General features: G+C 59.4%; 1 protein-coding gene across 4 annotated transcripts; it reads left to right on the plus strand.

Moving 5' to 3' along the window:
- The first annotated feature begins 233 nt into the window (after positions 1–233).
- On the plus strand, positions 234–21,754 carry MYLK3 (myosin light chain kinase 3). Of its 4 annotated transcripts, none has more exons than XM_070398026.1 (13): positions 234–450; positions 12,225–12,315; positions 13,484–13,877; positions 14,124–14,530; positions 14,686–14,791; positions 15,240–15,333; positions 15,994–16,103; positions 16,928–17,069; positions 17,634–17,704; positions 18,196–18,324; positions 19,187–19,339; positions 19,419–19,551; positions 20,796–21,754. In XM_070398026.1, exons 1-13 carry the CDS (start codon positions 433–435, stop codon positions 20,853–20,855), a joined length of 1,908 nt encoding a protein of 635 aa, XP_070254127.1. In that variant the 5' UTR covers positions 234–432; the 3' UTR covers positions 20,856–21,754. The 4 variants fall into 4 exon arrangements, with proteins under 4 accessions (XP_070254127.1, XP_070254126.1, XP_070254124.1 ...); XM_070398025.1 differs by lacking the exon at positions 234–450 and adding an exon at positions 4,004–4,178; XM_070398023.1 differs by lacking the exon at positions 234–450 and adding an exon at positions 6,972–7,700.
- The last annotated feature ends 2,872 nt before the right edge of the window (positions 21,755–24,626 follow it).

Below are 24,626 nucleotides of genomic sequence, written 5' to 3' on the forward strand. Positions count from 1 at the left end.
AGTAATGGCGGCGTTAGCTGCGCGGCCTGGAGTGGCTCTTGGCCTGGCTGGGTGACACATGCCACTTAGGGTTTCCAAGCAGCCAGGCTGTCCCACGCACGCAGGGCTGATGCACTTGTGGCTAAATGCGGTGTCGCCAGGCCCCGGGCCAGCTGCAGGGCAGGAAATAGAGCGCCACCTCCATCACCAGGGAGACAATGGGCTGCGTGCAGGCTTTAAACCCGGGCCAGCCAGAGGCGCAGAGGCAGGTCCGCGGAGAAGGGAGAAGGGAGGCAGGAAGCGGAGGGCGGCCGTGGGCTTTGTCTTGGGCTGTAACTGCTGACGAGCCACTGACCGCCCCCGGGTGTAAGCGGGACCGGTATAAGATGGAGGTGATATTTGCACATCGCACTGGGGGCTTCCGACAGGATTGCTGACGGACCACTGGGACCCATGGATAGAAGGTGGTATGTAAGTGCACATGCTAAACGTTCCGTGTGAGTGTGTGTGTGTGTGTGTGTGTGTGTGTGGTCAGCAGGTGCCCGAGGGGCATGCAGACCGGCTGGAAAACCGTTTCAGAGTCTGGTCAGAACCAAACCACAGCGACAGCGGACCCTTTTCCGGGCATGGATCTGTCTTCAGTCCCGTGCGGGTTTGGGGTGTCGCGCGTGTAAGCCAGGCTTGAGAACTGTTTCAAACCGACTCTGCTGGTTAACAACGAGCTGCTGGAAGCAGTGGGGTGCTTTAGGTCAGTGGTTCTCAACCTGTGGGTCGTGACCCCTTTGGGGGTCGAACGACCCTTTCACAGGGGTCGCCTAAGACCATCGGAAAACACACATATAATTACATATTGTTTTTGTGATGAATCACGATGCTTTAATTATGTTCAATTTGTAACAATGAAATTGGGGGTCACCACAACATGAGGAACTGTGTTAAAGGGTCGCGGCATTAGGAAGGTTGAGAACCATTGCTTTCGGTCATCAGAGAGCGCTGAGGTTGAGGGGCGGCCCCAAATGTTTGCCGACTTTGCTCTAAAAAACTCCCCAGCGAACGCCACCGGGAAGTGTCCGAGTTGCATGTGGAGTCGGTAGATTTGTTTTCCAGTTGGACGGGGTGGCGTCTACTTTAACACCGAGTGCAAAGAGGAGCCGTCCTGCCCCCTGGGTTTGCTGTTCCGAGGAGCCCAAGTTCTGTGTTCTGCTTATTTGAGGCTAAGCAAGCAGTTGTGCTCGGCCGTCCCGAGAAGGTGGTCAGATGCCGGCTGTCAGCCGGGGTCCCGAAGGAGCCCGCCGCCTGCTCTTCGTTCATACACCCTCTTGGGTACATACAGTCTGGAAAATTCCTGTGGGTCCCGGGGAATGGTGTCCGTTACAGAAAAACAAACTTGGTTGATAATGCAAGGACTGCACATTTTTACAAATTAAAATAAATATACAAATGAGACATAGAAGACCGGCCAGTGTAGCTCAGCGGTTGAGCATCGACCGAGGAACCAAGAGGCCTCCGGTTCCACTCCCGGTCAGGGCACATGCCCGGGTTGCGGGCTTGATCCTGTGTTTGTGTGTGTGTGGCGGGGAGGTGGGGGTGCAGGTTGCAGCCAATCAATGATGTTTCTCATTAATGTTTCTATCTCTCTCACTTCCTCTCTCTCTCAAAAATCAATAAAAAACATTTAAAAATAAATAAATAAATGAAACAGAAAATAAAGATCACCTGCAATTCTCTCGTGCAGAATCAGCCGTACTGGCATCTGTATATTTTAACCCTTTGCAGTCCAATTTCATTTTTGGAATTCAAACAGTCTGGTCCAAATTAATTGACGGGATTGAATGTTGACCCGGTTTGTGGTGTCGACCTCAGCCTCGACGTTGGGCCTGCTCCTAGCGCCTGGTCTGTCGAGTCAGCCTCCACGTTGGACCGGAAAGGGTTAAACACAAATGGGATTCCATTGTGTGCACTTGTTTCTTGGCCTGCTCTGGGGGTGAGGTCTTCCCCGTGAGCCTAGAAAGAATGTCACCGATCCTTAGGGTCTCCGGCCAGGGGTTGTGTGTGGGGGGCAGCTGTTTGTGGGGGCCAGCTGTTGTGTGGGGGGGCCAGCTGTTGTGTGTGTGGGGCCAGCTGTTGTGTGGGGGCCAGCTGTTGTGATTGGGGGCCAGCTGTTGCGTAGGGGGCCTGCTTCTGCTGCGGGCATGGGAGGTGGTTGGACGAGGGCCGGCACTTGTAAAAGAACTTTCCGAGAGGCCTTCTCTCAGATGCCTCCGCTTCCTTAGCGGCCCTGTGTTTTGGCAACAGCGCACCCCCAGGACTGGTAAACACTTGCTGGTTTCAGCTTCTGTGTGGAGGCTGATCCTGGGCCTGCCCCTCCATTTGTACCTGCTGTGAGGTTCACCCCTCCTGTTAATTTTTTAAAATATATTTTTATTGACTTCAGAGAGGAAGGGAGAGGGAGAGAGAAACATCAATGATGAGAGAGAATCATGAACCAGCTGCCTCCTGCACGCCTCACGCTGGGGATCGAGCCCATAACCTGGGCATGTGCCCTTGACCGGAATCGAACCCGAAACTTACAGTCCACAGGCCAACGCTCTATCCACTGAGCCACACCGGCCAGGGCTGCCCCCTCCTGTTCTTCATGCCAACACCCTGGTTGAGGCATAACTGATGTGCATTGCAGTGCACCGACCGCGCAGCTGCTGAGTCCAGCACCGCAGAGGTGTGTGCACCCCCCGGGGCAGGGCACGCCTCCAGCCTCCCGAGGGGACTCCGTGACCCTCCAGGTCAGTGCCCTGCACCCCAGGCATCACTTCCTCCATCTCAAATTCGAGCTGCATCCTCTCACTTCCCACTTGAGGACCTTCTGTAGGGTTTCCGTCCCCTTCGCCTGCTGCTTTGGGTCCACAGGTCTCTGCCTGGAGTTCCCAGTCCTCTCTCTGTGGGTCCCGCCTGCTGGACCACTGGGCCTGCAGTGACCCGAGGCCCATCTCTGTCGGGCTCCATGGGGGGCTTGGCTCCCTGTGCCCTTGTACAGCCCTTGCCGTGGCTTCCCCACAGCACACCCCGCCTTGCAGGCTCAGCTCAAGTCCCACTTCCTCCAGGAAGTCCTCCCGCTTTGCCAAAAGGTTTTCCAATGTCTCCACCCCCTCCACACCCTGAATGAGCTGTCACCCTGTGACTGGGTGTCTGCAAAGTGCTGGCGCCTGGACGCCCGCTGGGATGCTGGGATGCCGCTCCTCCTCCCGCTCCCGGTGGCCGTTCCGTCCTGCGCAGCCGCAGCCGGGCTGCAAACCCCTTCTCCCCTCGCTCTCGCACCTCTCCCGACCCAGACCCCGCTCCTGGCTCTTCACTACCCAGCTCAGCCCCAACCTCTCCCAGACCGCAGGGCCCACCAAACGTTCTTCAGATGTGACATCAAGAACTCTTGTCTGGCCGGCGTGGCTCAGTGGTAGAGCGTCAACCTATGAACCAGGAGGTCACAGTTCAATTCCCAGTCAGGGCTCGATCCCTGGTAGGGGGCGTGCAGGCGGCAGCTGGTCCATGATTCTCTCTCATCACTGATGTTTCTATCTCTCCCTCTCCCTTCCTCTCTGAAATCAATAAAAATATATTTTTAAAAAAATCCCTGCGACTAGGCTCCCAGGCTGGGTGCACGCAGCCCCCATGCGAAAAAGCTTCCTCCCCCCGCCCCCCACTGTGCTGCTGGTCAGGCCTCCCTCTGCCCCGGGGCCCCCCCTGGGCCCCGCACCAGGCCTCTGGGGTCTGAACTCAGGTCAGCCCGGCCCTCAGGCTCCCCCTCTTCCCCTCCCTCCTCCCTTCTTCCCCTCCTGGACCACATGGCGTTTGTTTCCCAACTGGACACTCCGCTAAGTGGTGCAGGAAGTAGGCCCCCGGGGAGAGAGACAGCCAGCAGAGCTGATAACCAGTGACGCTCGGGCGCCTTGGGGCCGGGGGCAGGTCAGATAAGCGGAAATGCCAGGCTTATCGGCCGCCTGAGTTCTGGAGAGGTGTCCCTGCCGGCCAGCCCACCACACTCCCCCACTCCCCGCGGGCGGGTGGCCGGGCATCTCCCGGGGAGTAAACACGGAGTTGGCAGAGCCCCGCCGCCCGGCAGGATGAGGACTCTGTGCCCGGCTCCGGCACTGCGCGGCCCGGGCGCCAGGGGCCACCCGCGGGCGTCAGGTTACACCCAGATATTTGCGGTAAGACAGCCTCTGGCCAGGCTGCTTTCAAGTGGGAGCCGGGGAGCCATTGTTATGGCGACAGCTGGTCCCCAGAGCTGGGGCCTCGGCAGGGTCCAGGCGGGGTTGGCCACCCGAAGGAGGTCATGGCAGACCAGGCCGGGGGAGCTGCCCCGAGTTGTTTGGTCGGGACCCTGCAAGGCTGGCTGGGGCTCTGGTCACCTCTGGGGTCCTTTCCTCCGTTCCACATGCGCCTCAGCTAACGGGGCCTGCAGGGAAGGGGGCCTGGGGTGGTGCCTGCAGGGAAGGGGGCCTGGGGTGGTGCCTGCAGGGAAGGGGGCCTGGGGTGGTGCCTGCAGGGAAGGGGGCCTGGGGTGGTGCCTGCAGGGAGGGGGCCTGGGGTGGTGCCTGCAGGGAAGGGGGCCTGGGGTGGTGCCTGCAGGGAAGGGGGCCTGGGGTGGTGCCTGCAGGGAAGGGGGCCTGGGGTGGTGCCTGCAGGGAAGGGGGCCTGGGGTGGTGCCTGCAGGGAGGGGGCCTGGGGTGGTGCCTGCAGGGAAGGGGCCTGGGGTGGTGCCTGCAGGGAGGGGGCCTGGGGTGGTGCCTGCAGGGAGGGGGCCTGGGGTGGTGCCTGCAGGGAGGGGGCCTGGGGTGGTGCCTGCAGGGAGGGGGCCTGGGTGGCAGCTTCGTTTCCCACCTTCGCACTGTAAAGCTCCTCTTTCACTCTGTGCTCCTCTTCACTCTGTGCTCCGACCGCGGGACAGTGTCTGCCGGACCCGAAGGGGACATGCTTCTATGTTATTGGATTGATTTCTTATTTTTTCATATTTTTTTGTTAATCCTCCTTATATATTTTTGTTAATGTTTCCATTGATTTTTAGAGAGAGTGGAAGGCAGGGGGAGAGACAGAGCGAAACATCGATGTGAAACACATCGATTGGTTGCCTCCTGCACTCACCCCGACCAGGGCCGGGGAACCTGCCACCGAGGTTCATGACGAGACGCAGACCCAGGACCCTTCGGTCCGAGGGCCAACGCTCTACCCACTGAGCAACACCGGCCAGGGCTCAAGCTTTGCATCTAACCTGCCTGCCAGCGCCCAGCTGCTGTCAAAGGGGAAGCCTGCGGTCATGCCGCCGTCAGTGCTCTGACCGGGACTTTCCCTCTCATTTCGAGGAGACGGCCGTTACCCCGTGTTGCTAGAGCTGCATGAAGGCGGTGGGGGTGTGGTTGCTGACTGCTTGGCTCAGTTGGGAATGATCAGACAGACCCGCAGAGCCAGCACGTCCCTCCTGACACAGTCCTCTGACCCCCAGGGAGGGTGGGGTCCTCCTCGCCACACCCAGGTGGGGGAGTGGGGGCCGCCGCTCTGGAAGGAACCCCTCAACCTTGTATTTGTTTCCCTCTTCCTCCACCTGGGGGCTCCGGGAAAGCTGGTGTCACCAGACAGGCCAGCGAAGAGTCCTGGGGTTCAGTGGGGGCTGACGCAGCCCACGGCAAACCGAGGTCAGCCCGTGGTTTTCAGGAGTGGATCGGCCGCCCGTGCTCACTCGGGACCCCAGCTGGGCTCTCCTGGGGCAGCCGAGAGCCTGGGGCACAATCCTTCCGGTCTCCCTCTCTCCCTCTGAGGGCCTGGAAGGAAGCGGAGAAGGTGAGCGGTTCCCCAGCGGCCTGGGGACTCGGTGGCACCCCCAGCGTCCCCACCTGATGTCGACTTGAGCATTTGCTTTCGTCGGCTTCATGGAATGCCGCTCCGTCCAAGTTCCACTGGAAACAAGGGCGTGAGGCCCAGACGCCTGGAGACCACAGGGAACCCGGCCTCTGGGTCACTGGGGCCTGACCCTCGACGGTTTAGGGGAGTCGCTCTCCGGGGAGCAGGCCTCACTGGCAAATGTGCCCCTGAGGGTCCGGGACGAACACGGCTGCAGAGAGCACTTGGCGAGGACAGCCCGGGCCATGGGCCTCACTTCTATTTTTAGATGCAAGTGCCGAGTGACGGAGGGCCTGGTGTGGGGACTCACCCACAGGCAGCCTGACACTCACTGTGGGGACATCTGCAAAGTAGGAGCACCGACGTGTCTTAATTAATCAATTTTTTTATTTGAGAGAGAGAGAGGGGAAGGGAGAGAGAAACAGCTATTTGTTGTTCCACTTATCGATGCATTCACTGGTTGATTCTTTTTTTATTTTAATTTTTTATTATTATTTTTCAATTGATTTCAGAGAAGAAGGGAGAGGGAGAGAGAGATAGAAACATCAATGATGAGAGAGAATCATGGATCGGCTGCCTCCTACACGCCCCACACTGGGGATGGAGACCGCAACCCGGGCATGTGCCCCGACTGGGAGTCGAACCCTGACCTCCTGGTTCATAGGTCGACGCTTAACCACTGAGCCGCACCAGCCGGGCCATTGGTTGATTCTTGTGTGTGCCCTCACCCGGGATCGAACCCGCAACCTTGGCGTATCGGGACAACGGTCTCACCTACTGAGCTACCCGGCCAGGGCCCAGGTTTTGTGTTGAATTTGCAGCAGCTTTGCCTGTTTCACCCGGCACACGTCAGAGTGGCCTCGCCTTTGTTCTCGGTCTTGTTTTCATTGTGAATGTGTGTGTGTGTGGCGGGCGGGACCCCACGGCCCCGGGATCCCTGAGGCCCCTCTCGGAGTCCAGAGGAAGGACCCCCGCCTTCTAACCTTCGGTTGCAGCCACAGGAGCTCCCGCCTGCCACGGGCAGATTCTTCAGCTGTCTGCCCATCAGCACCCTCTCAGGGAGGAATGTTCAGTGCTGCCGTGATGTCAGAGGGGCCCCAGGAGTGGGGCCGGGGCCAGACCCGCCTCCCTCCCGGCCCCCTCCCGGCAGAGTGGGAGATAAGCGAGGGCTCAAAGAGAGCCAGCAGGTCCCGGCTGCGTGACCGACCGGGGATCGCTGTGCGGGGACTGGGCACGGGCACTGTTAGCGACCAGAACCATGACCTTGCAGACACCACCGCCCCAGTGAAGGCCGGGCCCTGCGTGCGCCCCCCTGCTCGCCCCGTCCAGCCTGCGCCGGGATGTCGGGGGCCTCCAAGGAGGGCGTGGGGGCCCGGGGGCTGCCGGCCGCAGGCAAGGCCTGCCTGTCCAGCCTGGACCGGAAGCTGAGCGCGCTCAACGAGAAGGTGGACAAGCTCCTGCACTTCCAGGAAGACGTCACGGAGAAGCTGCAGGGCGTGTGCCGAGGCCTGGACCACCTTGAGCAGGGCCTGCATCGGCTGGAGGCCTCCCGGGCCCCGGGCCCCACGGGGGCTGGCCCCGCCCCGCCGAGTGACCCTGCCCCTCCGGGGGACGCACAGGCCGGGTGGCCCGAGGTCCTGGACCTGGTGCGGGCCGTGCGGCAGGATGCAGCCCAGCATGGCGCCCGACTCGAGTCCTTGTTCCGGGTGGTGGTGGCCGTGGACAGGGCCCTCGCCTTGGTGGGGGCCGTGTTCCAGAATTCCAAGGTGGTGGACTTCATCCTGCAAGGCAGCGCCCCCTGGAGGCGAGGGCGCCCAGCCCCCTGCCCCACCGAGGTTGGTGACCGCGTCGGGTCCTGGCTGAAGGGGAGGCCGGCCAGGTGGCTACTCTTAGGAGAGCCGAGGGCTTTTGTCCCTTCTTCTTCTTCTCCTCCTCCTCCTCCTCTTCCTCCTTTTCCTCCTCCTTCTTCTTCTTTTTTTAATATATTCTTATTGGTGTCAGAGAGCAAGGGGGACAGAGAAAGAGAGAGAGAGGAACATCAATGATCAGAATCATGGACCGGCTGCCTCCTGCACGCCCCCCAGTGGGGATCGAGCCTGCAACCAGGCCTGTGCCCTGACCGGGAATAGCACTGTGACCTCCTGGTTCATAGGTCGACGCTCAACCACTGAGCCACACCGGCCGAGCCTCTTCTCCTCTCTTGTGCCTCCTGTGGGACCAGTTGATGAGGAAACGGGGAGCAGAGCCATGAAGGTCATAGGCGGGTTCAGACGGGGGGGCGGTGAGCTGTGGGCAGCTCCAGGGGACACAGGCCCCAAGGGAGCGCGGGACCTTGAAGCTCCCTCCCACGCCATGACCTCTTTGCTCCTCTGTGTCCCCCGTGGGTGGCCGGTGGGGAGCGGCCCGTCTACCCCGACAGGGCCCCATTCAGAAACCCAGCCCCCTCCCTTCCTGTCCGCAACCTTGTGCCCTGTCCCCGTGTGGGCGAGAGTGCAGCTGCCTGCCGGAGGTGTTGACAGGGACCCAGGGGCACACAGGCCGGGCGGGCAGGAGCCGGAGCCTGGGGGTGGAGGGTGGCATCTCTGGGAGCCCCGCTTCCCAAGGTTGCGTAATCGAGCCTGGGTAATGGAAGTTTGGTGTGTGTGTGTGTGTGTGTGTGTGTGCGTGCGCGCCGTTCGAGGTGTGTACAGGCAACGCTGTGTTTGGGAACAGCAGAGGGGCAGCTGCTTAGCAACACTCCGGGGCCTGGGGCCCCGCCTCGGATCCCTGCTGGTGCCCTCCAGCCTCTGGCAACAGATGAGCTGGGGTCTCAGGAGCTCGGCCTCCCTTCCTCACCCCCAGCCTGGCGGGGGCTGTCCCAGCTGACCCTCCCCTCTGCCGGCCACTTCCCCCAGCGCCGCCTCCACCCCAGCCCCCTCCTCTCGGCACCAGCCCTGTGAGTCCGGCCCACAGGGGAGTCTGGCCTGCTCTCGCCACTGATAACCACCACCCTCAGCATTATTTTATTTTATTTTAAAATATGTTTTATTGATTTCAGAGAGGAAGAGAGAGGGAGAGAGAAACAAACAACACTGATAAAAATCATCGATTGGCTGCCTCCTGCACGCCCGACACTGGGTATCGAGCCCACAACCCGGGCCTGTGCCCTGACCGAGAATTGAACTGTGACCTCCTGATTCCTAGGCCTACGCTCAGCCCCTGAGCCTCCCGGCCAGGGACCAACCTCAGCTCTAAGTGAGAATTCATCTAAGAGGCGCACAGGGGGAAACCATCCCTGGGCTGTGGAGAGCAGCCCCCTCCCGCCCCGTCCCCCAGGCCCAGGATGAGCCCTGCCCCCAGCAGAGGTGCCGGCTTCCTGCAGTGCCTTCCAGAAATAGCCCGCTATCTGTAAGCCCCTTGGGGTGCACACCCCCCCGTGGTTCTGTTCTAACTCAGTCATTACCCACCTGTGCTGCCTTGGCAGTTTTTTACTTCATCTTGGGGGGCACCGTTTCCTGTTAACCCCAGAGAGCCCCTCGCTTTTGTCCGTTGGGTTGCAGCGGCTCCACGGGTGGGGGGCTTCTCCGTCTAATGGCGTTATTCGCTCGGCCACCCCGTTGCTGCTCACACTGCCTCGCCTTCCTGGCTGTTGGGAAAATGGTGCCGTGACTGTCCATCCAGGCGTGAGTCTGTCTGTCGGACGCACCTCCTGGAAGTGGCGATGTTAAGCCACAGGGTGACTTTGTGGAACCCGCAAAGCCACTCGGACTTCAGAGGACGGTTCTAATGTAGGGGCTGCCGTGACACAGGGGAGCGCTCGCTGCTGACGAAGCTCACGGCCCGTCGGGTGAACGAAAACGGAATCACATTGTGCGTGTGTGTGTGTGCGTGTGCGTGCGTTTTAACATGTTAGTGTTAAACATGTCAAGCATTTATAAAATAGGGATGAGAATGACCTCGGTGAGCCCCATGACTGGAGGCCAGGGGTCCCCACCCGTCTGCCTCTTTCCAGAGTATTTTGAAGCAACTTTGATGGATTGTTTCTTCTATAAACATCTCAATATTTTTTTTATCCAAAAGAGAAGGATTCTGTTGCTTGTTATCAGACCTAAGAAGTAACAATATCACCAATGTTCATGTCATCAGCGTTCACATTTTCTTGACTGTCTTATGCTCTTTTTAAAAATATTTTTAAAATTGATTTCAGAAAGGAAGGGAGAGGGAGAGAGAGATAGAAACATCAGTGATGAGAGAGAATCATGGATCGCTGCCTCCTGCACACCCCACCCTGAGGATCGAGCCCGTAAGTTGGGCCTGTGCCCTGATCAGGAATCGAACCCTGACCTCCTGGTTCCTAGGTCGATGCTCGACCACTGAGCCACACCGGCTGGGCTGCTCTTCTTTTAAATTTTATTTTGTTTTTCAAGTACAGCTTACATTCAGTGTTATTTTATGTTAGTTTCGGGTGCAAAGTATAGTGGGTAGACATTTGTATAACTTAGAACTGATCCCCCTGGCGTGTCTGGTACCCATGTGCATCCTAGCCACCACGTGGTCACTACAGCCTCACTGACTGTTCCCTGTGCTGTGCTTACATCCGGGACTCTGCGGTGCCTGCCCACCTGTCCTTCCCAGTCCCTCCGCCCTTCCACGCAGCCCGTCTCAGCTCTTCTTTCCTTACAGTTTGAGTCAAGCTCCCGATCAGGCGATTGGCTATATGCTTCATAAAGCCAGCATGTTTTCTTTAATTCATGAAGAAATGAAAACGCTTCATGCGGGAACACGTCAAACAACCGGAACAGGTGGAAGTCTGTATCTCACAGTAGTTCGCGCTTGCGCATCTTCTGGATTCGGGCCTTTGCACTGTCCTGAGTGGCCCGCTCCGTCCTCCCCTTCCCGTCTGGCCTCCCTCTGGTTATTCTGTCGGAGCCGTGGGGGTGCGCAGGCATTTCTTGGGGCGGGGGGGAGGGCAGGAGCTTTCTCCTCCCTGAGTCCTCAGCGTCTCGTCTGCTCGGCTCTGACCGGCCGCCCGTCTGTCCTTGTGTGTCACACACATCCGGTGGCTACGGCAGGACGGGGGCTGCTCTCCCAGCCGGCGGTCAGCTCCCCGCGGCCCCGCCAGGAGGCCTCCACGCCCCTCCGTGCCCTGCGCCAGGGCTGGTCACGCCGGAGGTGCCGGGGACAGGAGACGGGCGTGCGCTGAGACCCGGCCCCGGCCCGTGAACGCTTTGTTGGCTGAAAACTGCCGCAGGACGGAGACGTTCCAGGGATGTGATCTGTGTGTCTGAAGAGAGTAGGGGCGTAGTATTCGTCTGTGCAGTTCTTCATGTTATTTTTAAAATATGTTTTTAATGATTTCAGAGAGGAAGGGAGAGGGAGAGAGAAACATCAGTGATGAGAGAATCATGGACCGGCTGCCTCCTGCACGCCCCCCACTGGGGATGGAGCCCGCAACCCTGGCCTGGGCCCTGACCAGAATCGAACCGTGACCTCCTGGTTCATAGGTTGATGCTCAATCACGGAGCCACACCTGCGGGGCCAACTGTTAAATTTTAAACTCGGGCCATGACTTCGCCCGGGCCCTCCTTGGGCCACGTGGGATGCGGGGGTTCAGACAGGGCCAGCTCAGCGGGGGCGGGGCCCAGTCCTGCCGGAGCTGTTCAGCGATGCCAGGCCTCTGGCCAGTGCTGGGCCTCCTCTTTCTCTGCTGCACCGCACAAGGCAGGGACCAGAAAGCTGAGCCCTGAAGACAAAACCTATGTGTGCGTGTATGTGTGCTTGTGTGTGCGTGCGCGCCTGCCTGCACCACAGACAGGGAGGGAGAGGACAATCTGAGCAGCGAGGTCTGCCAAAGGACAGCCTGTCCAAGTCCCCGTCTCCCGGGGGGACGCCAGGAGGCGCCTGCGATAAGGCCTCCAGCTCCCCCAGCGGCGGCGCTGGCAGGACAGTCTCCCTGGTCACAGTGATGATGCTGGTGGTGACCCTGAGGACAGCAGCTAGAGTTTTTAAAATCGATTTCAGAGAGGCAGGGAGAGGGAGGGAGAGAGAAACATCAATGATGAGAGAGAATCATGGATTGGCCGCCTCCTGCACGCCTCACACTGGGGATGGAGCCTGCAACCCAGGCATGTGCCCTGACCGGGAATTGAACCGTGACCTCCTGGGTCATAGGTCGACGCTCAACCACTGAGCAACACCAGCTGAGCCTCTTCTCCCCTGAGGATGCCTGAGCTCCTTCTGTCTGAAGTGGCGAAGCAGCGTCCGCCCGCTGGTGTGGCTGGGACGGCGCGCCTGCTCGTGGCTCCGGCATGGCGGGTCGCAGCGCCTGTCTGTGGCCCGAGCGCTGAGGAGGATGACAGTGTTCGTGGTTGTTCTTTCAGGACAAAGAGAGAGAGGAGGAGGCGGGAGCCAAGCCGCAGCGCGCGCTGAGCAGCCGGGGCGTGCAGGCCGAGCTCCGGGGGCCTCAGGAAGGTGAGTGCGCCCGTCGCCGCCTCCTGGTCCCACACCTGCAGCTTCAGACTCACACCTTCACCAGCACCGGGATCCCATGGTCCCCGAGCACCTGCCAGGAGGCTCCCCCAGTTGTTTATTTTAGTTTTTTTTAAAAAAATATATTTTATTGATTTTTTACAGAGAGGAAGGGAGAGAGGTAGAGAGCCAGAAACATCGATGAGAGAGAAACATCAATCAGCTGCCTCCTGCACATCTCCCACTGGGGATGTGCCCGCAACCCAGGTACATGCCCCTGACCGGAATCGAACCCGGGACCCTTCAGTCCGCAGGCCGATGCTCTATCCACTGAGCCAAACCGGTTTTGGCTATTTTAGTTTTTAAATAGAAAAAATATATAGAGAGAAACATCAACGATGAGAGAGAATCATGGACCAGTTGCCTCCTGCACGCCCCCCACTGGGGATCGAGCCTGCAACCCGGGCCTGTGCCCTGACCAGGAATCAAACCCTGACCTCCTGGTTCATAGGTCGACGCTCAACCCCTGAGCCCCGCCAGCCGGGCTCCCCAGTTCTTTCTGTCCTCCACGTGTCCCCGTGAGACGGACAGCCAGTCGCTGTTGTAAAGCCACTTGGAAAGTGCCTCTGTCGTGGCCTGTGCCACCAACTTGATGCCCAGGTTCATTTTTCCACGTTGCTTTAGCTTTCTATGGGTGGCTTTTATTAATTTATTTCCTTTTATACTTTTGCATAGTATTTACCTGGTTCCAAAGTCCAATGGACAAAACAGGTACAAAGAGGAGTCAAGCTTGTCTGGCTTCCTCCCACCACATGCGGCCGTTTCTACAAAGTTTGTGTCTTACCTTTCCCCGGGGGTCTGGTCTCTTTGGGCCACAGTGAAAGTGGTTACACCCACGCACACACGTTCATGCACATGCACGCATACACACACGCACAGCACACACACGCACAGCACACACACGCACTGCACACACATGCACTGCACACGCATGCACACACATGCACTACACACACATGCACAGCACACACATCCTAGATGAAACAGTCACACCGCACACCTGGCTGTGCTCACCTTCAGGCCCCGGAGGCCCCGTGGCTGCGCAGGCAGGTCTCTGTCTTGTCTGTGGGACAGACTCCCCACGGGGCTGCTTTCTCACCGTTCCCCGTAGAGAGCCAGCAGGCTGACCTGCCCGAGGGGACAGCAGCGAGGCTGCCCGCGGTCGGCGCTTCAGGGATGGGATCCGACGTCCTGGCCCAGCCCGAGGCCCAGCCAGAGGCCCAGCCCGAGGCCCAGCCGGAGGCCCGGCCAGAGCAGGGAGGCGGGGTCCCCGGCCCAGACCAGGCGCCCGCTGGACACCTGCTGCCGCCCACAGAGGCAGACGCCACCGCTCCCGGGGCGGCGTCCGGCGAGACCCCCGAGACCAGCCAGGCGGCGGCACCAGGCGCAGGACAAGGGCCACCGTCCAGCGGGGCTGACGCTCTGCCCGCAGAGGAGGGCGTGACACTGACCTCAGGCCCGCCCGCCGGGGCCACCGCAGCTCCCCGCGAGGACACGCATCCGAGGTGAGGGAGCTGCTGGAGCCAGCGCGGAGGGGGGAGCGGGCTCAGAGGGGTCCCAGAGGGGTGAGCCGGCCCTGGGGTGGGCTGGCTGGTAGTGGCTGTCCTGTGGAGGCTCCCGGCCAGTCTGCACGGGGTGGGACCCGGCCCTGGCGTGGCTGCCCGGCAGCGCCTCTGAGCCACCCTGTGCCCTGGGTGGGGTGGTCACGGGGACGGCAGTGTGTGGTCCCTCAGGGCTGTCTCCCTCCTCAGGGCTGTCTCCCTCCCCGCCCACCCCAGGCTCTCGGTCCACGTGCAGGAGACGGACAGGCCTGGGGAGCTGCGGGAGAGGCGAGGGGGCAGCCTCAGTGCCGCGCCCCCTGCGGAGGCCCCTGCAGCTGCCCAGCGGGGGGAGTGGGACCCGCCTGCGCACGGGAACGGGCCCCAGGCCCCGGGGACCGAGTCGGGGGAGCAGAGCCCGGAAGGAGCCAGCGCGTGGCCCCCGCTGCCGGCGCGGAGCAGCTACGGGGGAGCAGAGGCCGAGGACCAGCCGGGATCGGCAGCCGGAGCCGCCCTGGGACCGAGCGGGGCCCCGGGCCCAGGAGCAGGGGACCCGGAGCCCGGGAGGGACTGCACCCCCGGGGACCTGGGCGGAGCCGAGGCTGGCGGCCTGGTTCTGGGTAAGCCAGGCGGGTGCCCCAGTGCCTCCTGGGGGGCCTCCCTCGGCGCCCAGGGGAGGTCATGCGGGTCTGGGGGAGCGGCCTGCTGGGTTCTGGGGCTGGTGCACAGCGTGAGGAGGGGGCCTGGGGCTCACAGGCTGTTGTCTCCCGAACAGATGACAGCCCGGCCCCGCCGGCCCCGTTCGAGCACCGGGTGGTGAGCCTGAAGGAGGCCTCGGCCGCGGCGGGCTATGCCGTGTGCCAGCACCAGGTCCTGGGCGGGTAGGTGATGGCGGGCGGGCGGGCGGGCGGGCGGGCGCAGGAGGGGGGGCAGCGACACCTCAGAGCCGGCGGGTGGGTCTCAGGGGCTGGGCTGGGCCGTGGGTGGACAGTCCCCGGGGGGGGGGGTGAGGAGGGCTCCTGGAGTGCAGGACGGGAGGGGACCGTGCCTGGAGGTGACAGGAGGGCCGCATGGGAGGGGGTGTGGGTGAGAGGGAGTCCTCCAGTGAAGCCGGGCGGTGGTGTGGGGGAGGGTGCTCCTGGGGTGCAGCACGGCCTGGGGGTGCGGGGTGAAGCAGTTCTGGTCTAGGTTTCAGGGAGCCCATGTGGAGCGGGCGTGATGACACGGGTACCCCTGGGTGTGTGTGGAGGAGGGTGGGACCAGAAAGCAGGGCCCGCCGGGCGGTGTGGGGTGAGCCTTGTGGGCGCTCAGCCCCCGTGTCGTCTGCAGGGGCCGGTTCGGCCAGGTCCACAGGTGCACGGAGCGGTCCACGGGCCTGGCGCTGGCGGCCAAGGTCATCAAAGTGAAGAGCAACAAGGATCGGGTGAGCGCCTGCCCGGCCAGCGGCCTCTGATCAGGCTCAGGGCTCAGCACGCCCTTCTCGGCCCCTGGGCCCCAGCTGCCCAGACCCCCGTGTTGAGCAGGAAACCCTCCCCTTTCCTGCCTCCTTAACCCCACCCCCCTCCCAATATGCTTTTATTGATTTCAGAGAGGAAGGGAGAGGGGGGGAGAGAGAGAAACATCAATGATGAGAGAGAATCATGGACCGGCTGCCTCCTGCATACCCCACACTGGGGATCGAGCCCACAACCCGGGCCTGTGCCCTTGACCAGGAGTCAAACCCTGACCTCCTGGTTCCTAGGTTGATGCTCAACCACTGAGCCCCTGTGGCTGGACCTGCCTCTTTTCCATGACTCCCACGCCCCAGTTTGCGGGTCACCTGGCACCCTGGGTGACAGGGTCACCTGGACTCCCAGCTTTCCTTCTTGGGCCTCAGGCTCCCTATCTGTGAAATGGGCGGGGCTGACAAAGGCCCCTCCTATTGTAAGCACCCCGTTTGGGTGGTGAGTCGAGGAGGCCTGTTGTTAGAGCGGGAAACAGGGTGTGGGGTGGGCACGCGTGCCCATGTGTGCGCCCTGGGAGGTGCCGCCGGCCCCTCTTCCTGACCTGATTGTGGAAACTCCCCTCCGCTCTGCTCCGTAAGGAGGATGTGAAGAACGAGGTCGCCATCATGAACCAGCTGAGCCACGTGAACCTGATCCAGCTCTACGACGCCTTCGAGAGCAAGCAGAGCTGCACGCTGGTCATGGAGTGGTGAGTGTGTGGCGGCGCTGCCAGCGGCTCGGCACTGGGCCTGGAGCTGGGCAATGCTGCCCCCCCGCCCCCCAACCTGGGACGCCCAGCCGGGAGCGTGGAGGACAAGGCCATTTCTCACAAAGCAGTGGCCCGTGAGCCTGACTTGACCCTCGGTGTAGGTCAGTTTGGCCGGCACAAGTTTTAGTGATTTTATTTGGTTGGTAGCAGTTGGAAATTGGGAAATTTCACACTAAAACCTAGGTATACGGCTTTTCTTTTAAAAATATTTTTTGAAAATTGATTTTGGAGAGAGAAGGAGGAAGAGACAGGGAGAGAAACATCGACGTGAGAGACATCGATCAGCTGCCTCCGGCACACTCCTTTCTGGGGGTGGAGCCCGCAACCCAAGCATGTGCCCTGACCAGGAATCGAACCTACGACCTTTTGGTGCCCAACCACCTGAGCACACGGGCCAGGGCTCTGGCTGTTCCTGCAGATCTGGTGCTGGGCCTGGGCCTCCGGCTGGAAAGGGGGTGATTTGCCCATTTGGGGTTCTCCCTTGTAGGCGCTAATGGGCCCCTGGAGGCAGAGGAGGTTACAGCCTTGGCCTATGGCATCCGGCGTGAGCCCAATTGTCCACACTGAGGAAACCCAGCTCCCCGTGGCCGCCACTTCCTTTTACACCTGCACCCTGGGCTGGGGCGGGGCCAGAGCACAGTTCCCCAAGAGACTCCAGATGACAGCGGCACCCTCGGGCTCACCCCTGGGTTGGTGCTGAGGGCAGGCGAGGTCTCTGAGAGCCTCGCTCAGTCCGGTGCCTGCCTCTCCCTTTGCCCTGGCAGCGTGGACGGGGGAGAACTCTTTGACCGGATCACGGATGAGAAGTACCACCTGACCGAACTGGACGTGATCTTGTTCACCAAGCAGATCTGCGAGGGCGTGCACTACCTCCATCAGCACTACATCCTGCACCTGGACCTCAAGGTCAGGCTCCATCTGGGCCTGGTGGGCCCTGGGTTCCCACGTCTCTGCTGCTCCCTCAGCTTTGAGAGCTTTCACCTGGCTTTCATTCCTGGCTCCCTGCCACTCCTACTTCTATCATCCATCATTCATCCATCCATCATCCATCATCCATCATCCATCATCCATCATCCATACATCTATCCATCATCCATCCATCCATCATCCATCCATCATCCATCATCCATCCATCCATCCATCATCCATCCATCATCCATCCATCCATCATCCATCCATCCATCCATCCATCCATCCATCATCCATCCATCCATCCATCATCCATCCATCATCCATCATCCATCATCTATCTACCCATCTATCCATCCATTCACCCATCCATCATCATCCATCCTTCCTTCCTTCCTTCCTTCCTTCCTTCCTTCCTTCCTTCCCTCCCTGTAGGGCTGCCCTGCGCCATTCATTTCCCTGGGAGGCTTGGGAAGCTGAGGCCTCTTGACAAATAAGTGCGGGAGCAGCCGACCTTCTTAGCTGGTGATTGGCCCTAAGCAGACTTCCCTTTCTCTCCAGCCGGAGAACATACTGTGTGTCAACCAGACAGGACACCAGATAAAGATCATTGACTTCGGGCTGGCCAGAAGGTAAGGGGTCTGTCGGCACTTAGAATCCGCTGGGACCCTTGCTGGCTCACTGGGCACGGTTACCCACAACTCAGCCAATTTTTGATTTTTACATTTTTTTAATTGACGCTTTATTTTTTTAGAGCAGTTTTAACATCACAGAAAGATTGAGAGGCAGAACCAGGTTTCCCATAGACCCCCTGCCCGACACTTGCACCCAGCATGGAGCCAGCCCCCACCCAGCCCCCACCCAGCCTGCGCTCCTGCTATATTCACCTTCTCCCTTCTCGCCCGGTGAAGGCCTAGAGCGGGGGCTGTGGTTTCCGGTTCTCCCTGGGGACCCAGCAAAGCCTGCGGTTGGGGCCCGGGGAGTGAGGGTTCCCCAGGAAACCCCGTGTGTGGGCGCATGTGGGGTCCAGCAATGCCTGTCCTGCCCAGGGATGAGTCCCAGCCTCCGCATCTACCTGAGCCGACTCCCCCCCGCCCCGCCCCCCCTCCCCCCCCCCCCCCAGGTACAAGCCGCGGGAGAAGCTGAAGGTGAACTTCGGCACGCCCGAGTTCCTGGCCCCCGAAGTCGTCAACTACGAGTTCGTCTCGTTCCCCACGGACATGTGGAGTGTGGGCGTCATCACCTACATGCTGTGAGTGTGTGTGTGGGGGGGGCATCTGTCCTAGCGCGGGTGTCCTTGGGCAGCAGAAGTTGGAGTGCGAGTCGGCTAGTGGGGGCGTGAGCAGGAGACACGGGAGAAGTGGGAGGCAAGGTGGAAGGCAGCAGCGAGTGGGTCACATCCCCGTGGGCAACGCTTTACTCCCTGAGGGGGCATCTGTCATGTTCACCAAGCATGTCAAACTCCAAGGCCTACACGGGCCACATAAACGAGGCATGCGGCCCGCGGGCCGAGAGTTTGACATGCTTGATGTACACACGTCCTCAGAGTTATTCCACCCAGGGGTCGGGGTAATTACTCACCAACTCTTTTTTTAGTTGTTTTTTTCTTTTATTAATCCTCACTCGAGGATATTTTTTTCCATTGATTTTTAGAGAGAATGGGAGGTAGGGGAGGAGAGAGAGAGAAGGAGAGAGAAACATCATCGTTTGGCTGCCTCCTGCACGCCCCCCACTGGGCATGTGCCTGACCGGGAATCCAACCGGTGACCTCCTGGTTCCTGGTCAGTGTTCAGCCCTGAGCCGCCGGGCCGGGCCTGAGAGATGCCGAGCTGCTTCAATTAATCCAAATGCACCCGGTAAGTGGGCGCATCGGGTGGGCCCGGCTTTCTCCCCACTTCAGGGGGAGGGGCCAGGTGCGCTGAGCACTTGCTGCCTCCATGGCCAGCCCTCCTCCGCGCCCTGACCTCCCCTCCCAGCCTGAGCCGGCGGTTTCTCTGTGGCGCCTCTCGGCTCCGGCTGGTTCTGCGTGAGCCTCGCAGGACCGTCTCTGTCCCGTCGCCGTGTGGGGACGTGGCCTCCGCATACGGTCCCCACGGTCCCTTCTCTCCTCGCAGACTCAGCGGCCTGTCCCCGTTCCTGGGGGAAACCGACGCCGAGACCATGAACTTCATCGTGAACTGCTGCTGGGACTTCGAGGCGGACAGCTTCGAGGGGCTGTCGGAGGACGCCAGGGACTTCGTGTCCCAGCTGCTGGTCAAGGAGAAGAGGTACCTTGATTGCGAGTCGCGCGTGCGTAAGGCCTTCTGACCTGACAGCGCCCGCTAACCGCCGGCCTTGGTTCCGCAGCTGCAGGATGAGCGCCACCCAGTGCCTGAAACACGCGTGGCTGAGCAATCTGCCCGCCAAGGCGGCCGGGTCCCAGGTGCGGCTCCGGTCCCAGCTGCTGCTGCAGAAGTACCTGGCGCAGCGGAAGTGGAAGGTGCCTCTCTTCTCCATCTCTTTCTTTCTTTCTTTCTTTTTTTTTTTTTTAAATATTTTTATTGATTTCAGAGAGAAAGGGAGAGAGGATAGAAACATCAGTGACGAGAGAGAATCATTGATCGCTGCCTCCTGCACGCCCCACACTAGGGTTGGAGTCCCCAGACCGGGAATCGAACTGTGACCTCCTGGTTCATAGGTCGATGCTCAACCCCTGAGCCACGCCGGCCGGGCTCCCTGTCCAGATTGATTCAAAATAGAAAGATTGTTTAACGAAAACAACAGCAACAATCCTATTATGTCCCAACTGTTCGTTTCGGGAAAGCAATGCCACGGACGCCAGTGACGGGCGTAGAGGTAGCATTTAGTCCGTGTTACGTGGACACTGGAGGCGACAGGCTGAGGCCGGAGCACGGTGCTCGGTGACCACGGCAGCGGGGGCCCGGATTCCTCCACGTGTCACAGAGTTTGGTGGTTTGTTTACAGCGGAGCTTTGGTACCAGGGACGTAAAGTCTTAGAAACCTCTGTTGTGCAGGAAAGTGTATTTCCAACAGTTTGATACCAACTCAGAGCCTTGTTAAACACACACACACACACACACACACACACAGCCCGGCCGGCGTGGCTCACTGGCTGAGCGTCCACCTATGAACCAGGAGGTCGTGGTGCAATTCCCGGTCAGGGCACAGGCCAGGGTTGCGGGCTCGATCCCCAGTGGGGGGCGTGCAGGAGGCAGCCGGTCCATGATTCTCATCATGGATGTTTCTCTCTCTCTCTTTCCCTCTCCCTTCCTCTCTGAAATCAATAAAAATATCATAAAAAGCGAAACAAAAAATAATCAAAACCAGAAAGAAAGCACGTTAGCCCGCGTAGGAGCGACAGTCACGTACTCACACCCGAAACGAGAGATCACGTCTGCTTCCCAGGCCGATGTGCTCTGTGTTTCCTGTGACGTCTGCTTTCACTCCAAAAGTTCTGGTCCGCAACCCGATTTGATTTCGTGACCCCCGGTGGGCTCTGTTTTGGGGATAACACGTGAACTCACGTCCTCCTGGCTCCAATTGGCCCCTGGAAGTCATGTGACCGTGCGACTGGACGTTTGCTAGAATCTTGTTTTCCCCTTTGGGTGATCAGTTGTAAAGAACCCCAGTGCCTCACTTGCGTACGTCCTTTTATTGTTCTCCTTAAAACAACGCGTCTAAAGCTCTGCTTCCTTCCTCTTCTCTCTCTCTCCTGGCCTCAAGAAACATTTCCACGCGGTGACTGCTGCCAACAGGTTAAGGAAATTTCCCACTTGCCCCTGACCCTGGACTGGACTCCGCCGCCCCTGGGCCGAGCCGTTCTGGAGGCCTCGGGGATGCCCGGGGGCTGTAGATGACCCGGCCTCTGGCTCAGACGGATTCCGGGAACTTTGTGAGAGGTTCTGGCCGGGCCTTCCCTGGGGGTGACACGTGGCTGGAAGAAGACCTCAGGACTGTTTCGCTGCTGTGGGAGCCCGCTGGTGTGAAATGCTGTTTACTCAGGGGCACCCGCTTTGGGGGGCGCGTGTGGGGAGGGAGCGGCGTGCAGGTGGCGGGTGGGATGCGGAGCGCGCTCTGATTCAGGGACTCGCTCAGGGGCCGGCAGCCCTCGGGTCTCCCTGGGCACAGGGAAGCCCTGCCGCTCCGATCCCCGGGGCTGGGCCAGGCTGTATTTATTGTCCGACCGACGCTCGCCGTGTGCCGCCATCCTCTAACATGTTTAACTTGTGCTCCCTTTGAGAATGGAAACGGGCATCCTTTGTTAGTCTTTGAAATTTTGAAATATACTGACCGTCATGGCTGAAAGAGGACAAGGGTCAAGTGGAATGCGCTTAATGTTTTTATTGGTTTTAGAGAGAGGAAGGGAGTGGAATAGAGAGAGAGTAACATCAATTGGCTGGCCCTAGTCGGTTTGGCTCAGTGGATAGCGCGTCAGCCCTTGGACTGAGGGTCCCGGGTTCGATTCCGGTCAAGGGCATGTACCTTGGTTGCAAGTTCAGTCCCAACCCTGGTCGGGCTGCATGCAGGAGGCAACCAATGGATGTGTTTTTCTCACCTCGATGTTTCTCTGTCTCTGTCTCTCTCTCTCACTTCCACTCTCTCTACAAATCAGTGGAAAAATATCCTCAGGTGAGGACTAACAATAAAATAAAATCTACACTAATAAAAGAGAAACATGGTAATTGGTGTACGACCACTACCCTTCCCATTGGCTAATCAGCGTATCCTTATGCAAATTAACTGTCAGCCAAGATGGCGGCCGGCAGCCAGGCAGCTGGAAGCGAACATGAGGCTTGCTTGCTCCAGGGACTGCAGACTCCAACGTTCCCCGCCTGACTTGCCAGCCTCTGAGCTGGCAGTTTGAAACATTCGAACAAATATAGGCCGGGATCTCAGAGCTGAAGTTATACATTGTTTCGATTATAGAACCAAAACAAACCAGATACCTGCTCTCAGAGCTAGAGCCAGAGCTAAAGCTGGCCCAGAATAAAATAAAAAAAAGGAGCCGTTGGGAGCTTCAATCAACAACCGCCAGCCTGAAAGCAGCCCTCAGCCCCTCACCCAGACTGGCCAGGCACCCCAGTGGGGACCCCCACCCTGAAGGGTGTGTGACCAGCTGCAAACAGCCATCATCCCCTCATCCAGGCTGGCCAGGCACCCCAGTGGGGACCCCCACCCTGATCCAGGACACCCTTCAGGGCAAACCAGCCGGCCCCCAGGCCTCTATCCTATATAGTAAAAGGGTAATATGCCTCCCAGCACCGGGATCAGCGGAGCCACGAGGCCTCCTGGCACCGGATCAGCGTGACAGGGGACAGTGCCCAACCCCCCTGATCAGCCCTGCTCTGTGTGTGACAGGGTGTAGCGCCCCAACCCGCCCCCCCACCCCTTGGGCCCTGCTCTGTGTGTGACAGGGTAGAACCATAACCTCCCCATCGGCCCTGCCCTGAGTGTGACAGTGGCGGTGCCCCAACCCCCTGATCCGCCCTGCTCTGTGTGTGACAGGGGGCGGTGCCCTAACTCCCCTATTGGCCCTACTCTGTGAGTGAGAGGGGGGAGCTCAACCCCCTGTTGGGCCCTGCCCTGTGTGTGACAGGGTATGGAGCCCCAACCCCCCTGATGGGCCCTGCTCTGTGCGTGTCAGGGGGCGGCGCCCCAACTCCCCAATCGGCCCTGCTCTGAGCCCGACCAGGGGCTGCACCTAGGGATTGGGCCTGCCCTCTGCCACCCGGGAGCAGGCCTAAGCCAGCAGGTCATTATCTCCCGAGGGGTCCCAGACTGGGAGAGGGCACAGGCCGGGCTGAGGAACCCCCTTTCCCCCCCGAGTGCACAAATTTTTGTGCACTGGGCCTCTAGTAATAATAATAAAAAGAAACGTCAGTTGGCTGCCTCCTGCAGGCCCCTACAGGGGATTGAGCCCACAGCCCGGGCATGTGTTTTGACCTCTGGGTTCATGGGTCGATGGTCAGTCACGGAGCCACAGGGGCGGGTTGGAATGTGCTTTCAAAGTCTCGACCCACCTCCCCCCTCTCCTGTTCTGCCCTGTGCTGACCTCTGCCGTCTCCCCCGACCCCACCCCTCAGGTATGAATGGGGGCCAGGAAACTGGCGAGTGTGTGGGCGAGGAGAGTGCAGCCGCGTTCCGCTGCGGAGAGAAGCGCAGGCACACGGTTAACCGACTATGGAATGACAAACAGGAGACGCTGCTAGTCAAAAGCAAACAGTCCTTTGCCCTCCTCACTTCTAACCTGCTTCTGCTGTTCCCACGACCTCTCGGGTCGGCGGTTCTGGCTGGAGGCCTTGCTGTGAGTTAATTAGCCCGGCAGCAGTGTCACAGCCTTGGAGGGTTTTGGTCCGGATAGACTTGTTTCTGGCAGAAGACCTGGGCCTGGGGAGGGGCCTGGTCTGGCCGGGAACTACGGTTCCCAAGGCCGGCATGTCCGGGCCTGCTGCCCGCTGGCCAGAGGGTGACCGTCGGAAGAGGAGACCTGCCTCGCAAGATGCAGGAACAGGGACTCACCTGGTCAGGTGCTGGCTTTTCAAGCAGCAACCTCTCTGAGAGATGTTGTTTCGAGGGCAGCCTGCAGAGGGCGCCCTAGAGCACACCTTTCGGTGCTAGGGGGTCCGTGGGCCTCAGCCCCTGGGCCAGCGGCTTCTTGGCGATGCTCCCAACCTTGTCCCCAGAACAACGCAGTGATTTCCCCGGATCTACAGCAGCAAAGTCTCCCAGAAGTTTAACACGAGCCACACTTAACGGAGACATTTCTCACAGCTCCTTTCAAAGGGAAAACCCGGTGAAAGGAATTTCAGTGACTTACTGAACACAACACATCGAAAGTGTTACTTCGGTATGAGGTCAACAGAAACACGATTGCTGAGGTCCTTCAGATTGTTTTTTTCCTAAGTCTCCACAGTGCGGAGTAGGGGTCACACTGAAACACATTTCCATTCCGGGCTGGGTTTCCATCAACCTACCGAGTGTGTGTTTAGATTTCATAAAACGAACTGTGACATTTAATTAAAATGAAATTAGGAATTTTCTGTAGTTGTATTAGCTAATTCTAAGTGCTCAATAGCCACGTGTGGTTAGCGACTTCTGTATCGGACAGGGCAAACAGAGAATCTTTTATCTACCAAATTTTATTTTTCTCCCATATGCTGTTATTTTTTTAAAATATATTTTTTATTGATTTGAGAGAGAGGGATACAGATAAACATCAATCTGCTGCCTCCTGCACGCCCCCTAGTGGGGATCAAGCCTGCAGCCCAGCATGTGATGTGCTCTGACCAGGAATCAAACCCGTGACCTCTGGGTTCATGGTCGATGCTCAGCCACGGAGCCCAGGGGCTGGGCTGCTGTTATTTTTACCCGAAACAATTCCTCTCCAGAGCCCCCTGAAAGCTCACACCCGTGAGAGGGACTATGGAGTTTCGCCTCCCTTATCTGATGTTCTAAAGCCTTTAAGAAGCTTTCATTTTCCTGGATTATTTTTAGTTCTCTACTTGGTTGGTGTGTGTACTTAGCTGAAGAATTCCTGCCCTAGGGGGCATCTGG

Source organism: Myotis yumanensis, unplaced genomic scaffold, assembly GCF_028538775.1.
Source record: "Myotis yumanensis isolate MYYU_CA2020_CCGP unplaced genomic scaffold, mMyoYum1.0.hap1 SCAF_18, whole genome shotgun sequence".
NCBI classification, from domain to species: Eukaryota; Metazoa; Chordata; class Mammalia; order Chiroptera; family Vespertilionidae; genus Myotis; species Myotis yumanensis.

What these genes read in the sequence shown, in the direction of transcription:
- MYLK3 (XM_070398023.1), top strand. Translation starts at nt 7,206, where the DNA reads ATGTCGGGGGCCTCCAAGGAGGGCGTGGGGGCCCGGGGGCTGCCGGCC. An exon ending in TGAAGAGCAACAAGGATCGG is followed by an intron (nt 15,334 to 15,993) that starts GTGAGCGCCTGC and finishes CTGCTCCGTAAG; the next exon opens with GAGGATGTGAAGAACGAGGT. An exon ending in TCCTGCACCTGGACCTCAAG is followed by an intron (nt 17,070 to 17,633) that starts GTCAGGCTCCAT and finishes CTTTCTCTCCAG; the next exon opens with CCGGAGAACATACTGTGTGT.